This window comes from Cynocephalus volans, chromosome 12 (assembly GCF_027409185.1).
Source record: "Cynocephalus volans isolate mCynVol1 chromosome 12, mCynVol1.pri, whole genome shotgun sequence".
NCBI classification, from domain to species: Eukaryota; Metazoa; Chordata; class Mammalia; order Dermoptera; family Cynocephalidae; genus Cynocephalus; species Cynocephalus volans.
This window is the reverse complement of record NC_084471.1, coordinates 84,602,470-84,629,982: the sequence shown is the minus strand read 5'-3', so window position 1 is coordinate 84,629,982 and position 27,513 is coordinate 84,602,470. Positions and strand designations below refer to the sequence as shown.

The following is a 27,513-nucleotide window of genomic DNA, read 5'->3' as shown; positions in this document are numbered from 1 at the left end:
CTCTATTTCAAAGAATTTTTCTAGGTTTTAAAATGTATGCACATAAAATTGTTGGCAGTAATACCTTTAAGATTTTTTGCCCTAAGTTGTATTTGTAGCTATATTCCCCTTTTAAATTCATTGTGTTTGTGAGTGTGTCTTTTTTTTTTTTTTTTTCATTCTTCCAAAAGCAGTTTATTATTTTTTTTCAAAGAACCAACTTCTGGCTTTCTTGATTCTTTACACTGCTTCTTTGTTTTCTAGTGCATTGATTTCTTGCCTTATCTCTATTATCCACTTCCTCCTATTTTCTTTTAAATTTTCTCTTCTTTTTAATTAACAAATAATAATTGTGTGTATTTATGGCATACAATATGATATAATGCTATATATATGCATTGTGAAATAATTACATCAAAATAATTAACACATCCATCACTTCACACATATTTTTTGTGGTGAGAACATCTAATTTTTATTTTCTTTTATTGTGGTAAAACTTATATAAGAATTTCTATTTTAAGTATTTTTTAAAATTTATCAATATACAATGTAATTGATTTTCATGGCCCTTTACCAATTCCTCTGTTTCCCCTCTCCCTCTCCCCTCTCCCACCCCCATCAATATCATATCTGTTCATTTAAGAAGTTCAAAGAATTATTGTGATTATTGTTTTTTTCCATTTGTTTGTTTATTTATTTTTATTAGCTCACACATATAAGTGAGAACATGCAGTACTTCTGTTTCTGCGACTGGTTTATTTCATTTAACATAATTTTCTCTAAGCTCACCCATGTTGCTGCAAAAGGTAGTATTTCATTATTTCTCACAGCAAAGTAGTATTCCACTGTGTAGATATACCACATTTTCCTTATCCACTCATCTCATGATTGGTATATAGGCTGGTTCCAACTCTTGGCGACTGTAAATACAGATTCAATAACATGGGAGTACAGGTATCCCTTCGACATGATGATTTCCAATCCTTTTGGGTATATACCCAGCAGTGGGATAGCTGCGTCATATGGAAAATCTATCTGTAGTTGTTTGAGGAACCTCCATACCATTTTCTATAATGCCTGTACCATTTTACAGTCCCACCAACAGTGTAGTGACAATTTCTCCACATCCTCACCAGTATTTATTATTCTCAGTCTTTTGGATATTAGCCAGCCTAACTGGAGTGAGATGATATCTCATTGTGGCTTTGATTTGCATTTCCCGAATGCTTAGTGATGTTGAGCATTTTTTCATGTGTCTGTTGGCCATTCACGTATCTTCCTTCAAGAAATGCCTATTCAGCTCCTTTGTCCATTTTTTAATCGGGTTACTTGTTTTTTTGGTGCTAAGCTGTTTGAGTTCCTTGTATATTCTGGCTATTCATCCTTTGTCAGAAGCATATTTTGCAAATATCTTCTCCCACTCTGTTGGTTGTCTTTCCACACTGTTAATTGTTTCTTTTGAGGTGCTGAACCTTTTTAGTTTGATATAGTCCCATTTGTTTATTATTCCTTTGGTTGCTTGTGATTTTGAGGTCAAAGTCATAGAGTCTATGTCCAATAATACTTCATGAAGTGTTTCCCTTATGTTTTCTTTCGGGAGTTTTATTGTTTCAGGACATATATGTAATTATTTATTCCATTTTGAGTTGATTTTGGTATATGGCAAGAGGTACAGGTCTAGTTTCATTCTTCTGCATGTGGATGTTCTATTTTCCCAGCAGCATTTATTGAAAAGGCAGTCTCTTCTCCAGTGTGTGTTCTTGGTGCCTTTGTCAAAGATAAGATGGCTATAAGTGTATGGGCTGATTTCTGGGTTCTCTATTCTGTTCCATTGGCCTATGTGTCTGTTTTTATGCCAGTACTATGTTGTTTTGATTATTATAGCTTTGTAGTATAAATTCAGTTAGTGTTATGCCTCTGGCTTAATTATTATTGTTATTATTAATATTATTTGCTCAGGATTTCTTTGGTTATTTGTGGTCTTCTGTTGTTCCATATGAATGATAGAATTGTTTTTTCCATTTCTATGAAGAATGTCATTGGTGTTTTGATGGGGACTGCATTGTATCTGTAGATCACTTTGTGTAGTATGGACATTTTCACAATGTTAATTCCTCCAATCCAAGAGCATGGGATATCTTTCCATCTTCCTATGTTCTCTATAATTTCTCTCAATAGTGATTTGTAGTTCCTGTTGTAGAGAGTTTTCACGTCCTTGGTTAACTTTATTCCTAGGTATTTTATTTTTTTTGGTGACTATTGTAAATGGGCTAGTTTTCTTGATTTTGTTTTCTACCAGTTCATTGTTGGGGTATAAAAATGCTACTGATTTTTGTGTGTTGATTTTGTATCCTACAATTTTGCTGAAATAACTTACCAACTCTAAGAAATTTTTTGTAGAGTCCTTAGGCTGTTCTATGTATAAGATCATGTCATCTGCAAACAGGCACAATTTGGCTTCATCTTTTCCAGTCTGGATGCCCTTTTTTTCTTTCTTTTCCCTGATTGCTCAGGCTAGTACTTCCAATACCATGTTGAACACGAGTGGCAAGAGTGGGCATCCTTGTCTTGGTCCTGTTCATACAGGAAAAGCTTTCAACTTATCCCCATTGAGCATGATATTGGCAATGGGTTTGTCATATATGGCTTTAATTGTGTTGAGATACTTTCCTTCTATACTTAATTTGTTGGGAGTCTTTATCATGAACAGATGTTGAATTTTGTCAAATGCTTTTTCAGTGCCTACAGAGATAATTATATGATTTTTGCCTTTGATTTTGTTGTTGTGGTGTATCACATTTATTAGCTTGTGTATGTTGAACCATCCTTGCATCCCTGGGATGAATCCCACTTGATCATGTTGTATAATTTTTATGAATGTGTTGCTGTATTCTATTAGCTAATATTTTATTGAGGATTTTTGCATCTATATTCATCAAAGATATTGGCCTGTAGTTTTCTTTTTTTGTTGTATCTTTGTCTGGTTTTGGTATCAGGGTCATGCCGGTCTCATAGAATGAATTTGGGAGAATGGCCTCTGTTTCTTTTTTGGAAAAGTTGTAGAGAATTAGTATTAATTCTTGTTTGAAGGTTTGGTAGAATTCTGCAGTGATGCCATCCAATCTTGGGCTTTTCTTTGCTGGGATACTGCTGATTACTGCTCCTATCTCATTGCTTGTTACTGGTCTGTTCAGGTTTTCTATTTCTTCTTTGTGCAGTCTTGGTAGTTTGTATGTGTCCATAAATTTATACATTTCCTCCAGGTTTTCAAATTGGTTGGCATACAGTTGTTTATAATAGTCTCTAATGATGCTTTGTATTTCTGAGGTATCAATTGTAATGTCTTTTTTATTTCTAATTTTTGTTATTTGTGTCTTCTCTCTTCTTTTCTTAGTTAGCCTAGCTAATGGCTTGCCAATTTTATTTATCTTCTTGAAAAACCAACTTTCTATTTCATAGATCTTTTGTATTGTTATTTAGATTTCTATTTCATTTAGTTGTGCTCTGATCTTAATTATTTCTTTCCATCTACTAGCTTTGGGTTTGGATTATTCTTGATTTCATAGTTCTTGATTTTATAGTTAGGTTGTTTACTTGCCATCTTTCCATTCTTCTGATGTAAGCATTTATTGCAATAAACTTCCCTCTTAGTACTGGTTTTGCAGTATCCCACAGGTTTTGGTATGATGTGTCATTGTTTTACTTAGTTTCAATAAACTTTTTGATTTCCTGTTTAATTGCTTCTTGGACCCATATGTCATTCAGTAGAATGTTTTTTAATTTCCACATCTGTATAGTTTCCAGAGTTTCATTTGTTATTGATTTCAAGTCTTAATCCATTGTGGTCTGAAAAAATACATGAAATAATTCCAATTTTTTTGAATTTGTTGAAACTTGATTTGTGACCTAACATGTGGCCTATCCTGGAGAATGTCTCATGTGCTGATGAGAAGAATGTATATTCTGAGGTTGTTGGATGAAATGTTCTGTAGGTGTCTGCTATGTCCAATTGGTCTAAAGTGTTTAGATCTTACATTTTCTGTCTTGACTCCGATTATCTGTCCAATGTTGAGAGTGGAGTGTTTGGGTCCCCTACTATTATGGTATTAGTGTGTATCTCTTTCATTAGATATAATAGTGTTTGCTTCATATATCTGGCTGCTCTGATGTGGGTACATATATATGTATGATTGTTATGTCCTCTTGCTGGATCGATCCCTTTATCTTTATATAGTGCCCTTCTTTATCTTTTTTCATGGTTTTTGGTTTAAAGTCTATTTTACCTGATATAACAATAGCTACTCCAGCTCATTTTTATTTATATTTGCATGGTATGTCTTTTTTCATTCTTTTACTCTTAGTCTATATGTGTCTTTACACACGAGGTGAGTCTCTTGAAGACAGCATATTGTTGGGTCCATCTTTTTAATCCAATCAGTCAGTCTGTGTCTTTTGAGTAGGGAATTTAATCCCTTTACATTAAGAGTTATTATTGAAAGGGTTTTGATTTACTCCTGGCATTTTATTGATTTTTGCTTGGATGTTTTAAATATCTTTTGTTCCTTTCTTTCTGATTTACTGTTTGTCTTGTATTTGTTGGCTCCTTGAGAAGGTAGATAAACTTCTTTTCTCTTTATTGCTTGCATTTTTGTTTTACTGGTGGGTTTTGTTCTTTCTTCAATATTCATGGTAGTGATGGTTGTTTTTCTGGTACCAGGGCCAGTACATTCTTGAGAATTTCTTGTAAGGCTGGTTGTGTTGTGGTGAACTCCCACAGTTTTTGTTTGGGAAATATATTATGTGTCCTTTATTTTGGAAGGATAGCCTTGCTGGGTAAAGTACTTTTGGCTGTCAATTTTTTTTCTTTTAGTATTTTGAATATATCATCCCATTCTCTTCTGGCTTTTAGGGTTTCTGATGAAAAGTCTGCTGTTAGTCTGATAGGGGCTCCCTTGTACATGATTTGACACTTTTCTCGTGCAGCTTTTAAGATTCTCTCTTTGTCTTTGAGCTTTGCCAATTTGACTATAACATGTCTTGGAGAGGACATGTTTCAGTTGAATATGTTTGGGAATCTTTGAGTCTCCTGTATGTGAAGATCTGTATCTCTCTCTATACCTGGGAAGTTTCCTGCTATTATTTTGTTGCATGTGTTTTCACTGCCTTTTCCTTTTTCCTCCCCTTCTGGAACACCCATGATTTGGATATTTGAGTGCTTAAGGTTGTCTGCTATCTCACCTAGATTTTCTCCAATTTTTTTGTTCTTTTCTTCTTTCTTCTTTTTTTTTTTTTTTTTGTCTGCCTGTGTTATTTCAAACAGGCCATCTTCAAGATCAGAAATTCTCTCTTCTGCTTGTTCTAGCCTACTGTTTAAGCTCTCTGTTGTTTTTATTTCATTAAATGAATCCTTCAGCTTCACAAGCTCTGCTACATTCTTTTTCAGGGCATTGATTTGGACAGCTTTCCTCCTTCAGGTCCTGTACACTTTTTCTCATTTCATTCTGTTGTCTGAGTTTTCTTGTATTTAATTGAGTCTCCTTAGAATTGTTGCTTGAAATTCCTTATCAGTCATTTCAAGAACTTCCTATTATATAGGGTCTGGTATTTGAGAATTGTTATATTCCTTTGGTGGTGTCATATTTTCCTGTTTTTTCATATTTTTAGTTTCTCTCCATTTGTGTTTCATCATCTGGTAGAAAAGTTACTTTTTCTAGCATTCTGGAGTAAGGTTAGCAGAGAGGGAGTTCCTCTTGTGTGTTTTATAATGATGGTTGAATGGGGTGTTTTAGTATTGTATCCAGGTAGACACCATAGTGCAGTCTCTGTAAAGGTATTTTGACCAAATTTGATGTTGGAGTTGTGTGATAGTGCCTCTGTGACCTATTCCCTAGGACACTTATTTCTTTGCTGAGCTTGGTGACACTGTAGTGGTTCATCAGGACACAGGCATGCTCTCAAATTTTGGGGGATAGCACCTTGAAGTCTTATCACTTTTAGGCTATAGTGGGTGATCTTTGGCAGGACTGTTGGCACCCTGGCTAGCTAACCTGACCCTGATCGATGTACTGGAGTATATTAGTGATCCTCAATTTGAATGGATGACTCTGGATGGGTTTTCTCTTTTTCTTTCCTCTTTCCCTGGGCTCAGCCCGCTGGTGACGCTCTTTGTCTGTGCTGATAAGTGGTTACCAGGTAAAGGTAACCTATGAGGTAGTGGTGGTTGCTGTTTTGTCAGCAAGCCATCTTTATGGCAGCAGTTGCTGTGGTGGAGGCTATCACAGCCCACTCATTCCATACGGGTGTTTACAGCAGTGGCAGGAAGTGGTGCTGATGCACAGCTGCCTGTTGTTCCAGCAGGGCCTCTGTGGTGGCTGAGTGGACCTCTTGGGGGCAGGGCTTTGCCTCTATTTGCTTTAAGTTGATTTTTTTCCCCCTTTTCTTTAGGAAATATTCAGTGGATGTTCAGCTTTTCAAATATAAGGATTTAAGGTTCACATTTCCCTCAAATGCCACTTCTGCTGTATTCCACATAGTTTGCTATATGTTTTTATTATTCATTTCTAAGCATTTAAAATTTGTATTTTAATTTCTTCTTTACAAGTATGTAAAAATGTGATTTTTAATTTCCAAATTAAATTTCCATGTGTGTATGAGATCCTACTTGTCCTGCAGGTCAGAGAAACAGTAGCTTAATAGTTAAGAGTTTGGGGCTTTGAAGTCAATTAGATCTGGATTCAAATCATAGTTCATTCATTCATTCCTGTTTTCAAGAATAGGCATTACTCTTGATGCTGGGGATACAATACTAAATAGAAATCCATGCCCCCACAGAAGTTATATGCTGGAATAGGTCCCACCATTTACTAGACTCACATACTTACTAGTTGTATAAACTTGGGAAAAACACTTAATTTTTCCCTGTAGATCAATTTTCTTACCTGTGAATGAGAATAATTATTATTCTACTTCACAGAGCTCTTGAGAGGATTTAATGAGATACAATGCTTACCACAGTGACTAAAATAGTAAGCATTTCAGTAAATGTTTTCTATTGCCATCTGGACAGCTTTCTCACCCCTCCCCACCTTGGCATCTGGAGTTAGATGCTTCTTATACATTCCTCCAGAGCACATTTTGCTGACCTTTTGCATAATACTCAGGCAAAATATTGTAATTGCTAATTGTCCACATCTACCACCAGATTGCTGATTCTTTAAGGACAGGGAATGTATCATATAAAGGAAGAGTCAAGATAGATGTAGGAAATGGAAAGTAATTGTGTGTTGCTGAAACATTCATTCATTCATTTAGCCAAAACTATTTATTGAGCACTGATCACCTGCCAACCACTTTTCAAGGTACAATACAGGTATGAACCAAACAGACACAATTCTTCTCTCATGGTACTTACATTCTAGTAGGGAGGTGTGTGTGTGTGTGTGTGTGTGTGTGTGTGTGTGTGTGTGTGTGTGTGTGTGTGTGTGTGTGTGTGTGTGTGTGTGTGTGTGTGTGTGTGTGTGTGTGTAAAGGATATGATTGATACAGTTAAGTACTTGAGGAAAATAAAGCAGAGTAAAGTGGGAAAGTTGTTATTTTATATGTAGTGGACAAGGAGATCCTCTCCAATGACATCTTAGCAGAGACTTGAAAGAAGTGAGGGGGCAAATCAGACAGATATCTGGAGGAAGTGTTCCAAGTTGAAGGAACAATAAGTATTAATGATCTTTTTTCATATTTAAGGACAGTAAGGAGGCCAGTATGGCTACAGCAGAAGTAATGAGTAGGAGAATGGTAAGAAATAAAGTCAGAGTGATGGGCGCAGGGAGTCAGGATGCAGCTAATGCAAGGCCTTACACACTATGGTGAGAGTTTAGTTTTCCTTATAAATGAGAGGAGCTTCCATTGAAGGGCTCTAAATATAGATTGATTTACATTTTAAAAGAATCATTCTGGCTACTATATGGACAGCAGACTGTAGGGGGACAAAGATAACGGCAGAGACCACTTAAGATACTACTGCAATATTCCAGGCTATAGTGATGGTTTAAATCAGAGAGACAACAGTAGAAATTGTGATTCTGGATACTTTTCAGAGAGCTGATAGTTTTTTGGTATTCAATTGTATGTGGGTTGTTAAAGGAAGAGAAGAACCAAGGATGACTCCAAAGTTTTCGGCTGAACTACTGAATAAACTGAATTACAATTTTTTGAGTGAAAGATTGGTGGGAAAGCAAGTTTTGTGTATGTGTTGGGAAGGTGGTGGATGGTAGTAGGAGTATGAAGAGGTCAATTGTAGAGCTGTTAAATGTGAATGTTTATTACACATCCAAGTGGAAATGTTGAACAGGCATACGGATATACAGATCAGAAGGTCAGTGTTAGTATCAGAATCTCTTATACTATAATCTGTGCATAATCATTTATTTCCTTTTTCAAGTATATATATACCTATGGACCAGATGTTTCTTCAGAATCTTCTCTGTATAGGATTTATATTTTTCATATAGATTTCTTGGGTATCTTTTCAAGGAGGGCCTAAATCATATTACCATAATAACTGATATCTTCATCATAACTGAATAATGAACTTAGGTATATTCTTTGAAAAATCTACATAAATTTAAAAAAACTAAATTTAAATGAATATTTTTAGAAAGAACTATTGAATTTACAGATGTACATACTAAGCTTAACCTATAATGTAAAATAATAGTATAAAAAGAAAATAATAATATAAAAAGAAAAAGATTATAATTTAAAAAAAAAAAAACAACCTGGAGAACAGAGTAGACAATTGAGTCTAACATTTGCCCAAAGGAGTAAGACTGTGGTATTTAAGTGAACCAACACAGGAAAATCCTACCTTTATATTTTATTTAAACCTTTATTAAAGAAACTTTCCTAATGGTTCTGCAAGTAATGATCCAGCCAAATAAATAAAGCCTCTGACCTCTGTCTTAGGGCTTTCAGAATAGACTTAACCTTGGACTTGAATGATGAATTTAAGTTTTTCTGAACAGTGGTTCCTTGTATTGACTAAATTGATTTCCCCAATAATTTGTTTTAGAGTGAATGCTTCAAGAAAATGACCCAATTCTTAACCCATTAACATAGTTTGATTTTCCACCTGCCTTGCATAAAAATCTTTATTTTGTTCTCAGAAATTTATTCTCAACTCTACACAGCAAATCCTTAGTCTTTATTATTTTGACCCCTTGCAAATGCCTTCCATTAAGATGGGCTTATACGCTCATAGACTTAGCATTTGCTCTTTTTTTTTTTCCAGGATTACAAATCATGGCAACCTTTGAAAAAATCCCATTTGAGAGAGCTTTCAGGAGGCCAAACGCTGACTTTACAACCAACAATTTTGCAACCCACTACTGGAATGCAGTCAGCCACCGGGCCCCTGCCATCATCTATGACTTCTATTTGCGGCTCACTGGAAGGAAGCCCAGGTGAGAGACCTAATTTTACTTGGCTGGATCATTACTTACAGAATCACCAGGAAAGCTTCTTTAATAAAGGTTTAAATATTATAAATAGCTTTGAGAGTATCACTGCATGGGAGGTTAGGGCCCCCAAATCTTTAGTCCTCCCTTCAGCTAAGGATCAAAGGAGACAACTGAATCTGACACATATATACATAAGTTTTAGGACAAACAAAGCAGTAGTAGTGATAAGCCACAAAGGACTCCTACGTTAAAAATCTTCTGCCATAATAAAAGAAGTTACATGTTTAGGAATTTGCTTGTTGAACTCAGCAAGTAACCATCCACGCAAAAAGAAAAGTGACTGAGACTCTGTCACTACGGTTTCCAAATAGTTAATTTTTAAACATGTGATAATGATAACAGCCTCACTTACTGAGAGCTTACTATGTGGTACTTGTGGGCTAAGGATGATGCACAGTGATCACAATCCATTCTCGCAACAACGCAACAACCTTATCCCAGTTTTATGAATGAGGGAATAGAAATGAAGGGAAGAATTTAAAGTAGTCTCAAAAGTAGTGACATAGGAAGGATGTGGAGAAAACTGAGTCTTAAAGCCAGTATTCTGAACTGGATTTACTGTCACATAGATATAAGTGAAGAAATCAGAGGGAACAAAGTGAGCTATTGCTAAGTCGGCTCTGTCACCAAATAGCCCTGTGACATAGAACATATCTCTTTATCTCTGTCTCACTTGAATAATTGTCTGTGTGTTAGAGGAGTCATTATTATAACAACCAAAGGCAATTCCTATGACCAAAATTCAGAAGTATCAATAGTATTGCCTTCTGTACTAGCTTCTTTATAATGGATGAAATCTTTCTCAATGTGTTTAATTTCATCCTTATTAGCAGAGCAAATTACTAAAACTTAGGCAATGTAGAGTTTATCCAAATTTTCAGAGGCATCATTTGGAGCTCATAACTCAGCTCTTCTTGGGGAAGGTAAAAAGGAGACATTGTGATTATGGGGAAAATATTTGCATGGGGCTTGTTAAATAAAGATGGAAAAAGAAGAAAACCCAAACATTGTAGGTAGGAATGACTCTAAAATATTTCAGGGTTAGAAGAAGGCCTGGATAAAGAACAAAGATGAGTAAGCAAAAAGAAAAAACACAGGAGAAAGAGAGAGACTAAAAACCTGTATGTACTTTGTAAGAAATTAAATTGCAATATTTGCGGGAAATGAGTTGGTTTGTTTTGTAATATAAATTTTAACAATAATCTTTATGGAAGAAAAAGCTAAAATTCTTTTAGGACCTTTCCCTTTCAGGTGTGTCTGTGTGTAATCTGTGCCTTTATACTCATATATGGACATATATAAATATAGTTTTGCTTTGAGGTAGGGGTGTATGTGTGTATAAGTCAATCATACATATTTTCCAACTTTTTCCACTAATTTTCCATGAAAATCTAAGTCATTCTACCCAGTGTTTTGTTTTGTTTTTTTGTTTTTGACCCCTCCCCACACACAAACAATTGGGCTACAAATATCAGTGTGCATGCCTTTTTGTAGAATGTGCTACTCTGTCTGGAGAGGATGCTGAAGAGTGAGATGGCTGGATTAAAGGGTGTGGGGATTTTATGACTTCTGCTGGTTGCCCTAAAGGAAGACTGTAAATTTGCACTACCAAACCAGCACGAGGGTACAAAACAGTACATATTTGTCACCCTCCTGAATGCTTTGCAAAAATCAATTTTTTGAATTGTCAAACTCATGATGAGGAATGACATCTCTTTGTTATTTTGATTTATGTTCCCCTGATTGCTGTAGGGGCTGGACTTTGATTGGTTTATTGGACATTCAAGTTTTCTCCTGTGAGTTACCTGCTTCTGTTCCTTACCTATTTTTCTATTGGGTTGTCCTTATTAATTTAGGGGAACGTGTGTGTGTGTGTGTGTGTGTGTGTGTGTGTGGTTGTCCTTATTAATTTAGGGGAACGTGTGTGTGTGTGTGTGTGTGTGTGTGTGGTTGTCCTTATTAATTTAGGGGAACGTGTGTGTGTGTGTGTGTGTGTGTGTGTGTGGTTGTCCGCGCGCGCACAAATACACATTTCATGTACTTCCTCCAAGTCTGTCTCTTCTAGCTTTTAATTATGAAGCTTTTTGTAATATAAGTGAACATACACCTAATGTAGGGCTTAAGAGCATGGGGTCTTGAGTCAGATTTACAGGATTTAAATTCTGGCTTTACCAATTCAACCACATGAGCCCTAAATTACTTCATCTCTCTAAATCCTATCTTCCTCTTCTATAAAAAGGGATTCATAATCATACCTGTTTTACAGGGATTTGCATAAGAGTGCTTAAGAATATAATAATCACTATTATTACCAAAGAAGTTTTAAAATTTTTCTGTGGTAAAATGAATCATTCTCTTCCTTTATAGTTTTTGCATTTTATATATTAAGAAGACCTTCTACCTGAGAGTAATAAATGTATTTTTTCTTTCTAAAAAATACCATTAGACTTATAGAGTCCTGTACATACAATGACATCATTGTACAACCATTTTTTTAAAAAACTGAATCTACTGAAATTGCATCAATTGCATCAGATTGTGAAGTGGATAAAGATTTAGATAATAATCGTTAATATTATGATAATTGTATCGAGGAACAATGATATCTACCTCCTGCCTAACAAATTTCCCATGATACTGTGAGAGAAGTACCTTATGACAATGTGTTTTGTTCATCAGATGCTAATATAGACAACACTTCCGCCTAGAAGGTATATACTAAGAAGTTGGATTCTATCAATTTTTTTAAAAACCAAGAACATACAATAGTGAAATACATTTTCTAACTGTCTACACCTCAGAATTTGAAAAAATGAACAGTATGTCATTAAGGGTGAATAGTTGGCTCAGCTTTAAAAGAAGTTTTCTATTCTTGAGAAAGAGATGGTAGAAAAGAGGAAGAGGAGTTTGCTGGTATTAAAATGCCTAAAAGAATAAGCTCCTTTAGATTCATCTCCTTTCCATAATTCAACAAAGATTTAATGTAAAAGAGAAAAAATAAAAATTTTAATGAGGAATTGGGGAAAAGAAGAGAGGGATGATTTTTACATTATCTTAAAAATAATGTCATACATTCCTAAGGAGTGACAGGGAAGCAGCCATCTGTGGTACACTGATATTTGCTCCTATCTGATCTGTACCTTAGGATGACAAAGCTCATGGATCGGCTTTTAAGAACGGTGTCCATGCTGGAGTATTTCACTAACCGGAGTTGGGAATGGACCTCCTACAATACAGAAATGCTGATGTCCGAGTTGAGTCCTGAAGACCAGAGAGTAAGTACAGCACTGACTTAAACAAAAGGAACATCTTACTCATTTGGAACTTAGAATTATTTGACCTGGAAAGCCGATGAATAAAGGAAATTTTGGTTATATACACAGATTTTTTTTTTTTCTTTTTGCTAAGGAAATCACTCAGTGCTATGAACACAATCACAGGGAAAAGTAGGTAAGATACCTAGGTTCCTGGACTTTTGTTAAATCCACACTGCTCTTTGCAGTCATGTTTCATCTACGGCACTTCAATCCTTTCTTCACCTCTAAACAGTTATCTTTTCTCCAAACCCTCAGTACCTCTTGGTACTTCCCTCTGTCTTTCCCCTACCCGCCACAGCATATGACTTCAATGGAAATGAATTTTTTTGCTTATAAAACTCTTCCATCCACTATTCTTGTTCTGCATCTCCACAACTACAGTTCCTTTCTTATCTTTTTAAAGCTAATTCTTATACCTAGGCATTCTATCTCATCTAAGACCTCACTCAGTCAGTATTGCCCTCTCCCTAGCATCTTCCTGCCTACAATATTTCTCTTCAACAATTCAGACTTTTATTTCTCAAGACAAGCCTTTGCTTTAATTGCTCAGCTTCAGCACCATGTATTTCTTTAGCTTCTTGGCAATCACAAAGGATGAGTTCTGAAATCTTTGTATATTCTGATATTCACAAATATAGAAATCTTTTGTACCTTCTACGTTTCTAGCTTTTTTTCCCTCGAGTCAGTTGTTCCCTGAGCATGTCCTTATGCCATTACCAATGTCTTCAACTAAATTTTAAAGTTTTTACTTTTGACTGACATTTTTCATTAAGAAACAATATTTAAAAGGTATTTCTTGATTTATTTTGTACCTGACAGCATGTAGAAGAAACCAAGTCATACTGAGAAGTGCTAGATGGCTAGGTAGCCTTACTTGCCAGCTAAGGGTTTCACTCCTACATACCAAACTCACAAAGCATGATTCAAATCCAAGTCCTAGAATTATTTCATGACATGGAACCTAAGAGTTACTTGCAATGTCAAACACCATAAATGCTAAATGAAGTAAACCAGGTGAGATTTAGAGGAATAGTTTATCTGAACTCATTGCTGAATACCTCTCTAATTGACATGAAACCAAGCTATTCAGAAATATTTACATACCTATTCTTCTAGCACTAGTGTTTCAAATACATGATGATCAAACCAGCTTATAAAAACAAAAACAAAAAATCTCAAGCTATTGTAAATTCTTTTTAAAAATAAGCATCAAAATTTATGTAAGTTTATCCTTATTGTATTTTTCTCCATGGAATTTACCCACCTAAATAATTCAAAAGGCAATGAGCTTAGTTTCATTTTAGACATTTTACTAATTCAACCTAAAATTATTAAAACCTTTGTGAAAAAAGAATCAAAGCTTTACTTGATTTAACATATGTTCTCAAAATACCTTAGCAAAAGTAATAGTCCTAAATGTAATTGCTAAATTCTGGTGTGGCTCAGAATTCAGTGTGATTTGCCATATGGAATCAGGATTTCAAACTAGGGCCTCATTGGAATCTTAGAAATGTGAAATGGGATAAAAATAAAAATATCTGTTTATATAGATAAATAAGTAATATTTAGTGATACTGTAAAACACATATCCAAACAAGGTGATAATTAATGCAATTACTTTCAGAAAGTAATTAGGCTTTTGGACAAGTTTTGAAGCTCTCCGGTACTCTTTAATCTTAATCAGCTCTCTTTTTTCGTACTGCAACCAGGAAATATACAAACCATAATATGAAGTCATGGCTAAGAATGAAAAAATAGAATGTCAATATGTAATCTGCAAGATCCTACTAAATTGCTGTAGTTAAGTGAGAATTTGTTCTTGAGCTTTCCGGTGGCGAAGTAAAAAGAAAATATAGTTTCATGGAACTCATGTCCAAAGGAGAAAATATACCAGTGTTCCAAAAGCAGCAAAGCTCTTCTTACCATTTAATGCTAAAAGAAATGCTTATGAAGGTGTCCTATAATGGCACACTAAGAAACATAATGGATGACATCTCTAAAGCAAATATAGTAACAACTTTTAAAATTCTTTCTTGGCATGTTCCCCTATGAAAATTGAGAGGATAAACCAAAAGCAATATGGACAATTAATCAGCAAAGGGATCATTCATTAAACAAATGTTTACTGAATGCTCAGAATGTTAAATAGGAATTTTAATATTTAGTTACTTCCCTCCTAGGTCTAAGATCGTTTTCTGTAATTAATATATAACATTTTTATTTGCATAGTAAAGAGGCAGAATCAAGTAGCTCTAGAGAACTACTAAATCTTTAAGATGTCAAACTCAATTTTATTCTTTAGAAGTTTAATATTTCCTAAATAAAGGGAAACAGAACTAATCATAGATTCTAAAGGAAACACGTAAGTTTTGAAAAAAACCCAAAAGATTCTCAGAATGTAGTTTGGCCATTTTAAAATTTTAAAGTCAATAAACTTGAATTTTAGTAGTGACTAGCTTTTTGGTTTTAACAATTTATGCCTTTTATTTGGTACAATCTAAGCCTCCATCAAAGACCAGCTGTCTGAAAAAAAGAAACTAAGAGTTTAATTTGGTTGTATCCTTACACAAAGATCAAATAACAGAAGAAATTGCTGTATAATAAACACTTTCAGCCTTTAAAATTAATATTAAAAATTAACTTGACTGAAATTCCATAATTCATTCATGTATTCAGCAAGTATTTATTGAATGCCTACTTTGTGCTAACTGTTGTCCTAGGAACATCATTTATTTGAATTAAGAATTTTTGTTATTAAGATTAAAATCTTTCCTAATGAGGCCTCACTGAAAGTTTAATCAGTTAAGCCTAATCAAACAATTCTCTACTGAGAATAGGCTTTTAATAAGCAAGAAGTGATCGGAGTGCTATGCATTCACGGAATGAAAAAGGTTCCCAATGGTGAGGACTGAAGCACCTTAAACAAACCCTCCATTGCTAAGATTTATTAAATATTGGAACATTTTTTATACTAGCACAGATTCATTTTCAGGCCATTCTCTCCAAATATACCAAATAAAAACTTATGAAGCCAGATCCACCCAGTGTGAAGACCAGTGATGTATTATCATATTTAATTTGATATTATTTCAATAGGGTCATACCTAAACCCTCCAAGAAGTATCTAATACTTTAAATATTTCCAGAGATCATACCACAACCTTCCTTACACTCCTCCTGTTTAACCATTTTTATTGCCCTAATTTTTTTATATTCAACCAAAACCATTTTTTTCCTATTATACTTGCAGCTCGTTTCCTCCTTTACTTTCAATTAAGCTCTTTTTATGGAGATTTTTGAAAAGATGCCTTGGCTGGCTCAAGGCTTACGTATCAAATCAACCCATCCCTATTTCCAGTTGTAATCCATTTAAAGCTGGCCCTGCTAATGATCCTCAGCAGAGCAGAAATAAAACATATTGAAAGCAATTCAAATCTTTACTCTAGCTTTTCAAAAACAAAGAGACATTTTAATCATGCAAAAAAATTTTCGATCCCATTTTCTTATTATCACTTTCAATATTCTATCCTCTGTGTGGCAACACTTTCTCTCCCCAAGTGAATCGATCTTTCCTCTCTTTCTTCCCTCCTCCTCACCGCTCTTGGATCTCTCTCCTTTTTTCTATTTTAAGATAAATTTTGCTAATCATTCCTTAAAGCTTTGCTTCCCAAAGCTTACTCTAATCTGCATAATGAGGTGATAATTTGTAATAAAGAATGGTAGGCTAAGGAGACACCAAAATTTAAGAAGAAAGGGAAAGATGCATAATTTATGTTTGGTCACTAACATACTATTCCTTCACTTTTTAACATAGTTACTCCACATTTACTTGAAAAGGCATCCAAAGCCTAACACAGCTTTCACCAGACTAAGTAATATCAGTTCTTTTAAATTTTCCTCACAAGACTTCCTAAATGTCAAATGTTTGTGCTTGGTCTATGTTTAAATATTCCTATATAAATGGTTATCCATATTATTGGTACCTTTGAAATAACACCTCAGATAATCTCTTCTGTGAACCTATGTCTCCCAAACTGAATGCCACTCATTTATGTAAAAGAAACTTCATCAAGTGGACAAAGTGACTATCCAGCAGTGCAATTCTGGCAATCCATAATCTCTCTCACCTTTCAGGTATTCAACTTTGATGTGCGCCAGTTGAACTGGTTGGAATACATTGAAAATTATGTTTTGGGAGTTAAGAAGTACTTATTGAAAGAGGATATGGCTGGGATCCCAGAAGCAAAACAACACTTGAAAAGGTGGGCATAATCGGTCAGTTAATGTTTATCGAGCATCTACCGTGTATTTGATTTTATACCAGACATAAAATTTGAACAGGGAAGGGGAGGAATTAACATTTCTTGAGCATTTACTACATTACAGGTCCTGTGCACTGTGCTATGTCCTACAATATTTTGTTTCATTTAGACTTCACCACACCCCTGTGAGGCAGGTATTATTTTTGTTATCCCTTTTCTATCACCAATATATTTAGTCTCAAAGAAGGAATGGTAATGCAGAATAAGTACAGGAGCCAGATTTGAACCCAAGTTTGTTTCTTCTACCATACCCTGGCATAATGTGATACAGAGAAAGAAGATCCAACACACAGGAGACGTGATCATACCTGTGCCCACTCTGATTCATTCAACTTCCTTAATTTCTTTCAGTCATAATCCCTAAGGGACCAAGAATTATAGCATTCTGTATAATTCTGGCAGGAGCAGAGGGTTTACAGTGCAGAGATAAGGATAGAAAAGCAGATTGCAAACAGGGAAGAGGAACCTTGAACAGCAGGCTAAGAACTTTAGAATTTACCCTCTAGTGAACAAAAACCAGTGAAAATTTATGATATGGTAATCTAATCAAAGTATATTTAAGAAAGATTATGCCAGTCATGCTTGTAAAACAGCTTGAAGTAGAGAGAAGTATGAGAAAGAGAAACTAGGTAGTGAAACATGGTAGAAATCTCATGATTCATCAAGAATTTTGTGGAAAGATACAAAAACCAAAACGCCATAAAGTCATGCCACAAACTTTGTGAAAAATATTTGCTGGTCACAGCCAGGAAAAGACACATTCATGCTTCAGGCATCACAGTTGGGTATCTGGTACTGTTTTAACTCTGGTTATGTATGTCTGTTTCCCAGGCTCCGAAATATTCACTACCTCTTTAATACCGCCCTCTTCCTTATTGCTTGGCGCCTTCTCATTGCAAGATCTCAAACGGCTCGGAATGTCTGGTTCTTCATCGTGAGCTTCTGTTATAAATTCCTCTCCTACTTTAGAGCATCCAGCACGCTCAAGGTCTAAGAACATTCGGCAATTACCTTTTATATGTAACTTTTGGATATTTCTATAACAGCAAGCTCTGGTTCTCAAGATTAGGAAGTAACCAAGAATATGCCCAAGCTGTCAAATGTGCTGTTACGTATCTATCCCTACTCCTAAACTATAAATTCTTTTTATTTCAGTGAGAGAAGTAAAGTAATAAACTAGTCTACAACCACACATACTTTAGGAAAAAATTATTTCCAGATTGTTTCCTAACACTTTGTTCTATGCTCTTGCATATTAACATGAAAGTACTCCCACCTTTGCATATTTAGCTTTTCTTTTCTCCTTGAGAGGATTAATTTTGACTCAATAAACATGGAAGAACACAATAAACATGGTAAAGGCTGAAATAGGCTGAAGAAAGGCAGCACTAACCTTGGAACTTCTGGAGTACCCAGTAGAAAGGTTTAAAATCAAGATGAGTAGAGGAAAAATGGTCTCAACATCCTCACAAATGCTAAAAGAGAAATAATTCCCCACTGTAAATGTCTCTCTTTACTTTCCATGTTATACCTTGGAGTCCTGGTTGAGGAATGGGGGAATTAAAAAAGTGGGTTCACATTTAACATTTTTCTTAACTATATCCACTTCTTAAACCTGAAAGGGAACAAGAAGTACAAATAATAATTGTGAGGGCTTACGCATACTTGCATTGGGGACGTATTACGCTTTTAAGTCAAAATTAGTACCTTCTTATAATTTGAATTTGACAACTATTATTTCTAAATATTTTTAATCACCAATTTTCATAATAACCTTCTGGAGAGTTTCATTCTTGTTTGTTAAAGTTGCCAAACCCCTTATTTAAGTTTATTTTAATCAGGCCCCAATTAGAATAGCTAAGAGGGTGGGGGAAAGTCCTAGATTAGAATCATATAAAAACCCAGTCACCTGATCTTTGCCACTGAGGAAAGCAAAATTTCAAATAAAAATTTAAATTCTAGTCATCTCATATAAAGTGGGGAAATTACTCTTCTGTGATCACCAGAGGACTTATTAGTATCTTCATTATCCCAACTGCACAATGTTAACTGTACAGTGTACAGCAGAAAAGTAGATAGACTTCATTAAATGACTCTAAGTTTAGAAAAAATAGTGGGTTTTTTTGCTTGAGTATTTTATGTATAACGCAAACAAATTAATAAGTAAAAACTATATATTCTCAAATTCCTACACCAACATTATAACAATATGTTGTCCCAACTTTCCTTATAATTGAAGATAAGTGCATGTTGGATTGCAGCATTTCTTCATGTTAAAAATATGATTATACACATACAGTATTCGGGTCCTAAACCACTAAAAAGTAATAATCACCACGCAACTACTTGAAAATTACACAGGCATAAAATGTTAACAAAGAATGGCAGTTATATTTATGCTCACTTTCTGGAATAGTTGGTAATATTCATAAAGGCACATTCCAGTAGTTGAAGAGTACAAGGCCTTGGGCCGGCCTCGTGGCTCACTCGGGAGAGTGCGGTGCTGGGAGCACCGAGGCCGCGGGTTCGGATCTCACACCGTGCCGAGGGTTGCGATCCTCTACCGGTCAAAAAAAAAAAAAAAAAGAAAGGGAGTACAAGGCCTTGAGACAGTATCTAGCCCAGTACTACTTAAGATTCTCCTGTGCTCCATTAAGGACATTTTGGGGGAACTCTTCTGGGCAATGTCTCAATCTCATCTAAGTTCTAGGAACTACTTTCTATGACAGACAACCCAACTCTGAAACAAAGAACCTGGTGATCTTTAGTTTGAGATGTCTATATGATACTTTTAAGTTACATTGATTAAGATACGACCCATAGATGTGATAAAAATAAAAAACTATGACAGAGTTCAATGGAATTGAATTAAACACAATAGGTTTAAAAATTTACTATTTTTTGATTATGTTTCACCAATTCAATAACTCCACTGATCAAGTATTCACGTTTTAACTTTTGATTAAATAAATATTTGAATTAAATTTTTTCCCCTCTCTTGTAATGTTGTGTTTTGTTTAACTGCTGACTACTGCAGTAGATCTCTCCTCCCCTGCCGCCCCCAGGGAAAAAAAGAAATAATCTCCCAAAGGACTCTCAACCAAGTCAAATCCCAGGAATAACAACTGTCAGATGAATATAAATCAACATATAAGTACATAATGTTTCACTTTTCTGACACCATTAATAAGGTTGCACTTACATGAATTGTTCTATCTGTGGCATTAGAGAAATTACACGAATAAAGTTCTCTTGTGCTGATTAAGCAGTAAAAGTAGGTATCTATATGAAAGAAAATCCCTAGTATACAACTATTTCACATCAAGGTCAAATAACAATTATTTGAATGCCTAATATATACTAAGCAGCGGGAAAGAACCTTAAGAACCTTCTGCTTTGGGGAAAAAGGCGATGGGGGGAAGAAGAAAAGGTATCTCTTTTAAAATAGTAATCCCTATATTCTGTACCCACAAGATACCTGATACAGTATCCAGTGTTAGAGAGCTGAAGACAATCACTATTTGAGGCAATTAGTACTAGAAAAAGTCAAAGCAAATGGACATACAACTCAGAAAAACACTTCTCACAATTTTATACTAACCTAACATCAACTCCAGTTGAACCTCATTTAAATAATTTAGAATCTCAAGGTAAATAGACTGGTCTAACACAAATAGTATTTTATCTCACAATGAACATAAGAAAGTAGATCAGCCTAAAGTTTCCAAAAATATCAATGATTTTCAAAGTTCACAGGAATCACATGCAAATTTCCATACGGCTACTTTTCTAGAACTGTTCTAATAATAATGTCTGGGATATAAGCAACTACCTATAGTAAGAAGTAAAGGTTGTCCCATATGCCCACAAAGAGGTATAGAAAAACGTTCACTGCCTAGATTACTTTGCTTTTTTTTTTAAAGTTAACATAATAAGACTAGCAATTGCTGGTTTTAAGATGTAATTGATTTGAAAGACAGTAATGCCCTGAGAAGTGTAGACACTGCTGTGGCAAATGATGCCTACTTAACTGAAATTGAGTTTAAATAATGAGAAACAGCTCTTTTGCTATACAAACAAACATTTTAGGTGTGTCCCTATTTTATTTGAAATACTGATTCCAACCTGGAACTATAAATGGGTGGGGAGAAGTGAGGCAGGGCAATGTGGGTCAATTCTAAAAAATACCTTAAGAAAATTAAAGGTAAGTATAGTACAAGAAGTCACCAAACTGATTTGCATAATTGCTTGCAAACAGAATACAAAGTATTTACAAAGCATTTATTACATAGTTATATGAGCTGTTGCTAAAGGTCTACTTTAGTATATAGCTTTCATTAATGTATACTTGTCTCCATGCCTTCTTATTCTGAGTAGTTTTACCTTAAAATTATTACATAAAATAGCATAAAGTATTTGGAAGAGTTGTTAACCCAATTCCTTTTGTAAACATCCAGTATTATTTGAAATTGCCAAAACAAAACTATTTAAATGTTTCTCTGATTATAATCTTGATTGTATTCAACTGTTAACAGGTTTATAGACCTACTTGAGTCAACTGTTTTCACTATTCTTTCATCTTTAAATTCAATCTCATGTAGCAATCTAACTCCATCTGGAGGAAAAGCAAATGTAACCAAGTGATATTTAAAGATTCCTATAGTTTTCCTTTGAGTAAAAAGTAAGTTTAAATATGGAAAACTAAGACTCATCTGGGGGTATATGATCTTAATTTTCTACCAGCGTTAAAAGGACAAGGAAATTGTTTTATAATTTGTCATTTTATTTAGAGTCCAAATGTCTGCAATTGAGACACTAAATGAATGTTTGTTTTCTCTCCTTAAAACAAAATAAAAAACTAAAAACAAAAAATCCAAGGCAGTTTGGTTTCTACTCTTAAAATAAAGCAAAGCGATTTTATTACTAAAAATATTTAGAAAGGGGAAAATCTATACTTTGATTATATCATCATCATAAGAGGATACTTGGGTACTGATTCAGGCTTTATACTATGAGGGAATAAACAACTGGTGACCACTCTATTTTGACAGTATTGAAAAGGCTTGCTGAAGGTTTGCTACAGCTCAAAACAGAAGGGGAAATACTAGGTTAGAAAGCATGCTGAGATTTTCAAGATCCTAAGACTCAAGTTTAGGTAATTTTTAAACAAAAATATGCATCTTGAACTCAAGTGTAAACTCTGAATTTTGAAGCAGAGGAGTTGCATATAAATTTATTTTTTGGTAGTTGAATTACTAACACAAGACAAAAGGAATGCACAGTGTATCTCTACTTGCATTATTAAAAAACTAGATTTCAGTCATTCCTTTATGAATCCCAATGTTAAGATTGTAGTAAAGATTGCAAATTTTGTTTGCATGGTAAATTATTAATTATAACAATTCAGTGCTTTCTTTCATAAAATATGTGAGAAAAGTGTGATTTTAATCATCTAAGTTGAGAATTGGAAGTAATTTTGTAATTCTAACACTGAGTTAAGCTTTTCGTAAGAGGTATATAAATACTGCTGCAGTGAATTATTCACCTAAATATTTAGTTTTCTTTATAGGGCAATGTATGCAAACATAGTTTTAAAAAATCTATTTCATATAATTTGAATTCACAGACTTTTAAAATATGTAGGCTGGAATATATACATATAGATGTTATGAATACCCTAATAAAATGAAAAGGAGGATTGGATTGTCATAAAGTTGGGGATCCTGGCTGGAGGGAGCACCAGGCATAGGGAAAGTTGCATAATAGATAGGTCAGTAAGGTCCTTTCTGCAATAGACAGAAACACTTGATGAGCAAAAACTCCTAACAAATCCTAATGTGGAGGTAAACTTCATCATCAAAAGGTCTGGCCAGAATCTTAATACTTTCACTGCCAAAAATCTGACCATATTTGAGGAATTTCAGGTGGAAGCCCTTCTTAGTTTTTAAAATGGAAATCAGTGGCAAAGCAGGATTTTGCTTTAAAGAAATTCCTTTTATAGTCAGTTTTATTGGGACAGATAAATTTCATTAAAATTTTAATATGGTGTTTGGAAAACAGGAAACAATTAAAAAATCATATATAAGTACCAAAATAATTTTTAAAATCCTTTTTAAAGATACGTAACTGTTATAATTCTAAATAAAAGAACATAATCCTAAATCAGTATTGTTTTTCCTCCTATTAAAAAAAAAAAAAAAAACCTGAAACTTGAATTTTCTTATAAGCAGATTCAGAGTACCAAAATTCAGTCTAAAATACCTAAAGTTCTAATTTTCTCCACTTAAGACTTCTTTTCAGAGATGTTCTTTTAGTTCCTAGTCCGATTTTGTTGAAAATAATATCTGAAGAAAAGCAATAAAAAACCAAAAGAAGGCTCATTATCTGAAAACTTCTGGATTTAAAAATCCTTCAAAGCATGTTCACCTATATTAATAGGTTAACTTCATTGCTCCTAATGATACTGTATATTTTAAACAATGATGATTCTCTTATTTTCTGCAAAATACCATTCTATATAAACTTTACTATAAGTACTTTTTCACTAGTTCTCCCTCTCTCCATTATATTGCCTATCCTGTTTTCAACAAAGCATTTTTTATCTTTAAAAAAACCCATTTGAAAACTATAACTTATGACATCCCATTCTCTAAAACCACAATTTTAAATCTAGTCTTTTTGTTACTTGTTAAAAACTAAAATCTAGTCCTTTATTCTTGTTACTTACCTGGAATTTTGTTTCCCCATTTCCTAAAATGATTTAAGGTTTGGGGATTGGCTCATGATTCTTCTACTAAGTATTACAAAGGGAAAATTGATGTTGGCATACATAGTCCAAATATAGTTTTTAATGGCACCTGAGTGACAGCTCCCTCTCATTATTTTTAATCTTCTATATTCTAGAAATTTAAAACCATCCCTTAAATAGTCAAAAAGTTAGAACAACAAAATCTAATTACAAAATCAATCATATTCAGGACATCCTGAATGCAAATACTTCTTTCATAATCCAGTTGTACAGTTTAGTGGACATTGTTTAATATGGCACCTCTCAGATCTGACATTATCTTTTGTACGTAAAATTTGCCTCACACTGTTATTTTATTTAAATTTACCCTGTTCCCCACTTACCACATGTATAAAATATTCTACTTTTCCTCTCACTATTTTACAAACTGATAATTTTCATCATCAGTAATGGATCTTTCTATTACTCACCCTGTGCCCCCCCAAATATACCGATAACATAATGATCAGATTATGAAATTTAACATCTTTTTAAAAAATGTGCTTTCTTTTCCCTGTATAAGTTTTAAGTCTCCACTATATAATTTGTGAATGATACCTCAGTTACAAATCACAGCACCTATGTATCTGCCCCTGTGAGAATTCACCTGTCGTCTAAGACTCTATCTTGAACAGTTAGAGAAATCAATAACCAGAGTTCAAAGGAAAGCAGTTACCTTCATAAGACCAAATTACTAGATAAGTGGTCTTGTAATATGGCTTAACATTAATATGGCTATAACATAGAGATTAGTCCCTGTTTTTCTTTATTAACAATATAACCTGATCACAATTTTTTTAAAGTCTAGACTAGTTTTCCATATGTTTTATGTATTTTATTCTGACATCATCTTTGAAAAACAAAAGGACGCAAACATTTGCACTTATCAATGCCTTCTTCTTTAGATGTAGTTTCACTTCTTTTCTTCAGGCTTTTTGTCACCAAGAAGCAAGGTCTGATTTCAATACTGCCCATTTGCTGTGAAAGTATCAGAAGGAGTCGTCTTCAAAGCAATACTCCCATTGGGCTTACTCACTGATTAGCTGCATAATTTCTTCTACAACATTTGTAACAGACACAACATATATAGAATTGCAGTTTGGGGTTTTTTTTCCTCCTTTTTCCTCTTTTTTTAAATAAGTGTGTTTCCTGCTTCTCATTCATATTTTCTTTTCTTTGAATATATTGCACAATATTTTATTATTAAAAAAGGTTTTATGTCTCAGGCAAAAAGTTTTTCTCCTTCACTCAGAAGGTGCTAATGTGTATTATTTTCTAAAAGAGGTAAGTGGTTGTCTGTGTGGCCATCCTCAAATGGGACCTACGGGGGAAAAAAGGGGGAAAAAAAAAGACCAAAGCATCAGTTTTATTCCTTATACTATTTCCTCTATACACAAAGCTTTATTTGGGGCAATTCTTTCTGGGCACCAAAAGCTACTATTTAGACTTAACAATAATCTTAAACATGATTTAGAGATCAGCACCATGTATACTATACCACTTACAGAATTGACGGGTTTATAGGATCCAAGTCTGAAACGACAACAAATTATTTCGACTATAAATTTTCCAATTCCATGTAACATGCCTGTAATAAACAATAAGTTTATGCTTTCAGTTAAATTATTTCCTAAATTGCTACATAAGAATAAAACACTCAACTGAGTATAATTAAGAAAGGAAACAAAGCAGTATGCATTACTCACTTCCATGGTTAAAATAATCAAGATAGTTAAAATTTAAAACAAATTCTTCTCAAAAATCACAAGGCCACATAATTCATAACCTTTACACAATCAATCTTTTCAAGGTTTTCATACACCCACACAATTTTGAAAAAATTAATAGCAACAACACAGATTTAAATGAATTTAAATGAGGTAATAACAAGGAATTTTACAAGAAAAGCTATTCATTTGTTTAAAAAATACGATTACAAGTATGTAAACTACACAGCTCCATGTAATACTGAATATAGATTGGACATGTATAAGGAACTGTTTCCTTTCTTTATCTATCGTACTTAACTCTCAAATTTTCATGATTACAGCTGGCTAGTTAGCTCAGTCGGTAAGAGCATGGTGCTGATAACACTAAAGTCCAGGATTCGATCCCTGTACCCGCCAGCCACCAAAAAAAAAATTTTTTTTCATGGTTACAATTCTACAAACAAATGGTCTTTGAAAAAAGTCCAGAATCTCAGGCCAAAAATCACAAAAACACTATAAAATGAAAGTCTGGATTCACTTATTACATAGTTCGAAGTACCATAAAATATGATTTGACATACTGTAATAAAAATACCTTAAATGAAAAGAAAAATCTGCATTCAAGTGTCTATTATTTCTAGGCATTTTCGCATTTAATTCTATAACACTTTCCAAGTTAGATATTACTATTCCCATTTTTACAGATGAGAAAATTTCAGAAAAGGCAGGTGACCTATCCAAGGCTAGCAGCAAATAAACAGCAGAACTTGGATTCAATTCTAGTTATGTCTGATGTTAACAGCCAGGATCTTTGTAGCTTACCATATAATCTCCCTTAAATTACTGAATACAGTGAAATTGGTTATGTGTACTGGTTAGTCTACACAATTTTCGATCTTTGGACTTAAATATTAAAGAAAAAGTTCTATGAATATCAAAACATGAGAATGTATAATTTTTGCCCCTTTTAAGTAGAAGCATCTTAAGCATAAGCAACACTTTTAGAAATTCGACAAAAAAGAAATGAATGTTAACCTGTTGTTGAAAAGATTCCTCCAACAATACCACAGAGTCTTACAAAAAACTGCCAGAATGGCATATGCTCCTCAGTAACTGTCACCATAAGAGAACTGAGATCATATTTCATAAATATCCCAGAGACTCCATGGCTGCCTGCAGCATGGTTAATGATACGTTCCTAAAAGAAAGGTAAAAAGAAGGGTAGAGATAGGAGGAAGGGAGAAACAGAATTCATATCATCTGGTTATTTGCACACACTCAATATTAAGCCCTTACAGCCCTACTGTAAAAGAGGGACATCCAAATTTCTTTATAAATTGTTTTTTCCTTCCTACTTTCTCAAAAGGTCACTTTATATACAAGTTTTCTACTGAGCTTAAGAGCTGACAACTGTATGGCATCTTCCTTAACTAAGTTTATATTTTGACATACTTTTTAAAATATTTGTTTGCTAGGAATTGATTAAATAACTGTATTTACTTCCTGTCATTTAAATGATCAGATTTAAAAACAAGTAATTTACTTGCTGTTGCTTATTTTAAACTATGTGATACAATATAGGAAGAAAACATAACATATTTATTTGGAAGATACCAATATTTGAGCTACTGGTTCAATTTTAAAAGGATTTACTTAAAAGGAGTGTAACTAAAATTATAAATCTACTAAAGTGTGTAGGCTGAGTAAAAGAAATTCTATTTTATTTCATTGTTTACACTTCCAAAATCAAGTTTGCAAACTTTCTCGTAAATTTCTATTATAGCTCCAACAACTATGTTGCCATAGTGCTTTAGCTAGTTTTGTTGGTAAAATAAATTTTTTTGTTCCAGGCATTACCCATTTAATTATGCTATTCCTTAA

At 34.0% G+C, this 27,513-nt stretch overlaps 2 protein-coding genes across 3 annotated transcripts in view; one reads left to right on the top strand and one right to left on the bottom strand.

Moving 5' to 3' along the window:
* FAR2 (fatty acyl-CoA reductase 2) overlaps positions 1-18,389 on the top strand; it is a 52,862-nt gene extending 34,473 nt beyond the window's left edge. The window contains exons 8-11 of the mRNA XM_063075446.1: positions 9,269-9,440; positions 12,643-12,772; positions 16,949-17,076; positions 17,968-18,389. Coding sequence (XP_062931516.1) covers positions 9,269-9,440; positions 12,643-12,772; positions 16,949-17,076; positions 17,968-18,130 — 593 coding nt within the window. The 3' untranslated portion in view covers positions 18,131-18,389. The remainder of the gene's footprint in view (positions 1-9,268; positions 9,441-12,642; positions 12,773-16,948; positions 17,077-17,967) is intronic.
* A 6,283-nt stretch (positions 18,390-24,672) lies between these two features.
* Positions 24,673-27,513, bottom strand: part of ERGIC2 (ERGIC and golgi 2) — a 49,787-nt gene continuing 46,946 nt past the window's right edge. The window contains exons 12-14 of one of the 2 annotated variants that reach the window (XM_063075183.1): positions 26,668-26,830; positions 25,429-25,511; positions 24,673-25,244 (exon numbers count right to left, since the gene is read on the bottom strand). In XM_063075183.1, coding sequence (XP_062931253.1) covers positions 25,182-25,244; positions 25,429-25,511; positions 26,668-26,830 — 309 coding nt within the window. In that variant the 3' untranslated portion in view covers positions 24,673-25,181. The remainder of the gene's footprint in view (positions 25,245-25,428; positions 25,512-26,667; positions 26,831-27,513) is intronic. The other variant, XM_063075184.1, reaches the window with a different exon arrangement.